At 40.7% G+C, this 5,771-nt stretch overlaps 1 protein-coding gene across 1 annotated transcript; it reads right to left on the bottom strand.

The window, feature by feature from the left end:
• Positions 1-2,328: 2,328 nt before the first annotated feature.
• LOC120058837 (homeobox protein Hox-C4a) lies at positions 2,329-4,410 on the bottom strand. The gene is made up of 2 exons (XM_039007570.1): positions 3,819-4,410; positions 2,329-3,267 (listed from the first exon to the last, which is right to left on the bottom strand). Exons 1-2 carry the CDS (start codon positions 4,258-4,260, stop codon positions 2,900-2,902), a joined length of 810 nt encoding a protein of 269 aa, XP_038863498.1. The 5' UTR covers positions 4,261-4,410; the 3' UTR covers positions 2,329-2,899.
• Positions 4,411-5,771: the final 1,361 nt, after the last annotated feature.

Below are 5,771 nucleotides of genomic sequence, written 5' to 3'. Positions count from 1 at the left end.
CATTTGAAATGGTAAATGTAGTTAGGCTTAAGCCTATACTACGCCGGAAAGTGCATATATACATAGGTCTAGGTCTACTAATCCTTAATTTAATCATATTGAAATTGAATTACTATCCTCGAACATGTACTCGCGAGATTACATTGAAGCTATGCACAACAAAAGTATTTTTGTTATGTACATAATTCTGATATAAAAAGGTAATAATGCATTCGACATGAGTAACACTCACATGCAGACGGATCATAAAGCTCCGAAGTAACCGCTTGGAAGTCCCTCAAATTTGTAGGATGTCCTACAAAGGGTCTAGGTCCTACAGGGCGCACAATGGAAGAGAAGTGACCGACAGTTCACCGCACTCTCAGGTCACCACTGAGAGCAACAAAAGAGCAACACATTCAGAGGTGCCCTTCTACCGGCCCCTCAAGTAGAAAAACACACAAAGAAAGTCCAGAGCCCTGACGAGGCCACGCAAGGACCGGGGACGACCTACGAGGGCACACACAGAAGGTACAAGTATAGAGACCCAGTCAGGTCACGGGGGGTTGCAAAGGTCGACCATCCCGGCTGAAACGGACCTAATGGGACAGAAAATGTGCCCTCCGACTGAACTCGGCCTTCTCGCGGTTGATCCCAAACTTCAATAAAGTACATTTTCAGCCTCGCTACATGGAGGCGACAGGATCTAGAAAGAGATTGGAGGGATGGTGAGACTCTGGCGTAGCTATACATTCATTTCTCTCAATTGTCCAGGCAGCTATATAAATGCTACTGGAATTCTGCATGTTTTAGGGCTTTACGGGCGTTCCAACTGCCATTCCAAAGTCATGTCCACGTCACGGTGTTAAGTTTCCTTTTTAGCCCTGATAGTTTTATTTCGTAAAATTACTAGTTAGCGATTTGGGTTTATTTCTGAGAGAGGCTGTTGCCAAATTAATATATTCAGACCCAAATAATTCTTTACTCTGCGGCGCTAAGATTGATGGTTTAGAATACCTCTTCCCTTTGTGCTCTTTGCCCCCCACCTAGCAAGCCGTTTTATCATTTCTATTCAAGTCACACAGTTTAAATAATCTATCAAACTATTGCGCTCTTTTCAAACATTGCATGTTTTTGCACAACATTTTGAGCAGAATAAGAAAAAGTTATTCTACAATGAAATTCGTTTTGGAGAACTGTTAATTGGACGGCCTGTTTTGTGGCTAGGGCCTACATAAGATCAAAGGCGCAATATGACTATCCTATGTATTATTACAGTTGCATGGTGACAACACGTCCACAACATTGCCATAGGCCTATCGAAAATCCCCCCACGATGCTTGAGCAGTATAGGCTATACTTACCAAGAGCAGAGGTGACGATGACGTTGCCTCAAGCGCTACTTTTTAAAAGCATATTCTTCACTTTGACGGGGGAGGTCTCAGGGCGCAACAAACATAGACTATTATACGAATGACAATTGGTGAACATCTAAAACTTACAACTAACATTCCTTTGTATATAAGGTACAAATTGTTGCATATTGAGAAGGCCTACGTGCACGCATATAAAACACTATTATCCAAACTATTGTTTTATACAAGATCATCTTGGAAAATCTGGATGCATATTTTTAAGAGGCAACAGGTCTTGCTGGTAGATATAATCCGAATACAATATTTTGTATGAATATGATGAATATGAATATGTATGAATATATGAATATGTATGAATATGAATATACAAAACAATGAATTAATAGGAATCCATATACCATCAACACAACTGATTATGTGTCATATTTTGGCAATATGAAATTGATTTCCAAAAGGTATGTGCAGAGCTATATGATCAGTAATGAGCAGGAAGCAGGGCTCCAGCCAGTCAGTATAATCTGAGGGGGCATGGTTGAGGGCCTGGTTGAATGGCTTGCCAAGTTAATTGAATGTCCTTGAGACTAATGAGCTACATGTAGGATAATATGATGCATGCAGCCAGGCCATAACCCTTTATTTGGAGTAGAATTATGGATTATTATTGGATTGGGGGGGGAATATGAACGGTGGATCTGTATACGCGTGCCTACCTCGAGAACGATTCTAAAGAAACATTTCAAATCGTCAGTATCATATTTGGCATAGGCTAAACAATTTAAAGCTAAACATTGCCAAACAAATAATGCGTTGTTAGGCTGAACCATCAATAAAGAACTTGGTAAATTGTGACTATACCATTTTTATATAACGGCCACCACATCAATAGCCACAGTCACCAAAACAATAGGCACTCTGTTGGCCATGAATGAATCGATCCAAACGGGCGTAAAACTAGTACACTCACTGTTTTATTGACCAATATGATTATCACAAATACACTAAACTCTGTGTATTGCATTTCACAATAATCTGCTAAACACACCACAAACTAGATTGTAATTAAAAATCCTGTTTCTGAAAGCAAGGAGCTAATTCACCTTGTTATAATCCTAAACATATGCGTTCAAGATCAATGTTCCATCGGTACGTTCCAGCATTTTTACCAAAAATAACTATGATTGCCTAATAATGATATTCTTCCAGTGTTGAGCTTGAAATAAATAGATTGTGCATATCAACTTGGGCGGTAGGGCAAACAAATGGCTCACAATAACATTTAGATAAAATTTACATTATTTTCCTTCATTCAAAACATTTTTCTCATAAAAAAACATCATCTTGATTCAGCATTAAATAACTTAAACCCTGTGTCACGTAAAAATAACCCATCAGTATTCGTATAAATCCATGCTATATAACATGCATTTTATATAACTTTGGACTTAAATGAAACCGCACAAATACCTACGAAAACAAAATATATAATATACTATAAATAATCAGTCATTCTCTATCCCCCTTCTTGAAGTGGTTTTCTTTTCGCCTTATAACCTTGTAATATCCTCGCCATCCTCTACTCCGGACAGTTCATCGGGAGTAATGCTACCAGTGGCCGAGGAAGTGGCGACAACGCCGGCTGATGAGGTTGCGTTGGACCCGGAGGATATGCCCGTGGTGGAGGATCTCACTTTGGTGTTAGGAAGCCTATGGTCTTTTTTCCACTTCATCCTGCGGTTCTGAAACCAAATCTTGATTTGTCGTTCGGAGAGAACCAATGTATGGGCTATCTCAATGCGCCTCCGTCGAGTTAAATAGCGGTTATAGTGGAACTCCTTCTCCAATTCTAAGACCTGCTGTCGAGTGTAGGCTGTCCTAGACCGCTTGGAATCCGGTCCATTGTAATTCGGGTTCGCTGTAAAGGGGAAGAAGTAAAGAGAGAGAGAGAAAGAGAGAGAAAGAAAGACAAGGGGGGAAGGAGTGGGTAAACAATAGTGTCCTCAACTGAGACATATGATGGGCAGGGCAGAAGGAATGGCTAGATATGCTAGTTATGATATTAGAAATCATAGAAATGGGAAGTTAAGAACTTGACTATTTCTCCATAATGAGGGGACACACATCCAAGTATGCACTAAATTATTAATGCAAGATTCCAAAGCGCAGTCTTTTTTCTGTTCATCTCTCCCCCTCTTCTCTCCATCCCGCACATACATAACAGCAGAAGCCACATGGTGATACGGCTGCCCAGAGTATACCTCTGCTATAAAATTTATGGCGGGTGTAATTACCGACGCCGAGTCGTAAATCCGACTCAAATGTGCCATTTCAAAGGCTTCTCCCCTATCTTAGCAGGGGCTGGGAAGGAGATGGGAGTCAGAGGCACTGATAAAGGGAGGGAAAGGAAGAGAAAGGAGTAGGAGAGTGTAGAGAGAGGGAACAGACAAACACAGACAAGTTGCCTACCGGTGCTGACGTGAATTTTCTTCATCCATGGGTATACCACGGGCTGCTTGGAGGAGGCTGAGCTGTTTGGATGCTCCGGTGTAGCTTGGTTGCAGGCGGAGGATGCAGCTGGTGGAGTGGAGGGGGACATGGGTAACTGTGGGGTCTCACATGAGGATGGCTGCCCTTTCCCTGCAAGCAGGTGCGCAGAATGGGGTAGTCCATGTCCCTTTTGCGTGTCAGGTTCAGGGATGCTTGCACAATTATATTGGCGCTCTTGGTAGCTCGCCCGTGGAGGGTATAACTCCTGATGGTGATGCTGGTAACCAGAGCCAGGGTCCCTGGCGCGGCTGTAATATTCGGGGCTGTGCTCGGGGATGTAGCTGTTTTGTGAATATTCCTCGCATGGAGGAAATTTCGGATCAATGTAGGTAGAGTCCATCAAATACGAGCTCATGATCATTAATTTCTGCAGTGGAAATTTATTTTTCTAGCTTTGTCGTTTTTCTGCTCCATATAGCCCTCCTACTTGCGAGCAGCCCTTGTAAAGTTAGTTTTACCACGTGACCCCACGGCCCAATGGCAGAGTGAGAGCTAGTCCCCGGATAAGGAACCAAAGGTTTTGAAACATACCTTCGGTCGCCATTGTGTGCATAATCTCTTTCTCTCTCTCTCTCTCTCTCTCTCTCTCTCTCTCTCTCTCTCTCTCTCTCTCTCTCTCTCTCTCTCTCTCTCTCAATTCAATTCAATTCAAGGGGCTTTATTGGCATGGGAAACATGTGTTAACATTGCCAAAGCAAGTGAGGTAGACAATACACAAAAGTGAAACAAACAAAACGAATTAACAGTAAACATTACACATACAGAAGTTTCAAAACAATAAAGACATTACAAGTGTCATATTAAATATATACAGTGTTGTAACAATGTACAAATGGTTAAAGCACACAAGTTAAAATAAGTAAGCATAAATATGGGTTGTATTTACAATGGTGTTTGTTTTTCACTGGTTGCCCTTTTCTTGTGGCAACAGGTCACAAATCTTGCTGCTGTGATGGCACACTGTGGAATTTCACCCAGTAGATATGGGAGTTTATCAAAATTGGATTTGTTTTCGAATTCTTTGTGGATCTGTGTGATCTGAGGGAAATATGTGTCTCTAATATGGTCATACATTGCACAATCTCTCTCTCTCTCTCTCTCTCTCTCTCTCTCTCTCTCTCTCTCTCTCTCTCTCTCTCTCTCTCTCTCTCTCTCTCTCTCTCTCTCTCTCTCTCTCTCTCTCTCTCTCTCTCTCTCCCTCTCTCTAAATTCAATTTTAATTTCTCTCTCTCTCACTCTCTCCCTTGTTGTGTTACCAATGCCATTGATATTGCAGCAAAAATTGCAACACAAACCCTTCTTATGTGAATTACACAGTGTCATTATAGTTCTATTATTAGCATCATTTTTTTCAGAGGTAGAAATAGCCTACTAATGGTTAGGCCTGCCTAAATCACAGAAAGTTGGCCTCTGACCCTCTCTAAGAATATTATGATGCTGCCTTCTCAAATATAAAATAATCCAACACGAAATGTTGGCCAAATCCTAAATAGATTAAAAAAATTACGCATAAAATTCACTTTCACATAGTATTTCGAATTATGATTTTGTTTTTAAAACTAGAACTGAGCTTGGCTCATATGAGAAGAAGGTGGACACCAAATGGGCACGTATCAGTGAAGTAACCACACAATAAGTATTTTGCTTTGCATTTGAGAACTTTCAAAACTGTGTCAATACTTTACTTCGTAAATATTCTGAGAGACTTTTCAAACATAGCATTCCAAATACTTTTCAAATGCATTACTACTTTTCAAATGCATTCATAGTTGTCAAATAGGCCTACTTTGCTATCTTGTGCAATGGACACAAGTGAAGGCAAATATTCTTTAATGATGGTATATCTCTAATGTTTATATCACTGTCATTATT

Source organism: Salvelinus namaycush, chromosome 14, assembly GCF_016432855.1.
Source record: "Salvelinus namaycush isolate Seneca chromosome 14, SaNama_1.0, whole genome shotgun sequence".
Taxonomy (NCBI): Eukaryota; Metazoa; Chordata; class Actinopteri; order Salmoniformes; family Salmonidae; genus Salvelinus; species Salvelinus namaycush.
Note: the sequence above shows the minus strand (reverse complement) of the source record. Positions and strands in the feature narration are given on the sequence as shown.

Excerpts from the sequence above, each read along its gene's own strand:
- LOC120058837 (XM_039007570.1), bottom strand. The coding sequence starts at position 4,260 with ATGATCATGAGCTCGTATTTGATGGACTCTACCTACATTGATCCGAAA. Across the intron at positions 3,268-3,818 it reads GAAAATTCACGTCAGCACCG|CGAACCCGAATTACAATGGA; the intron begins GTAGGCAACTTG and ends TCCCCTTTACAG.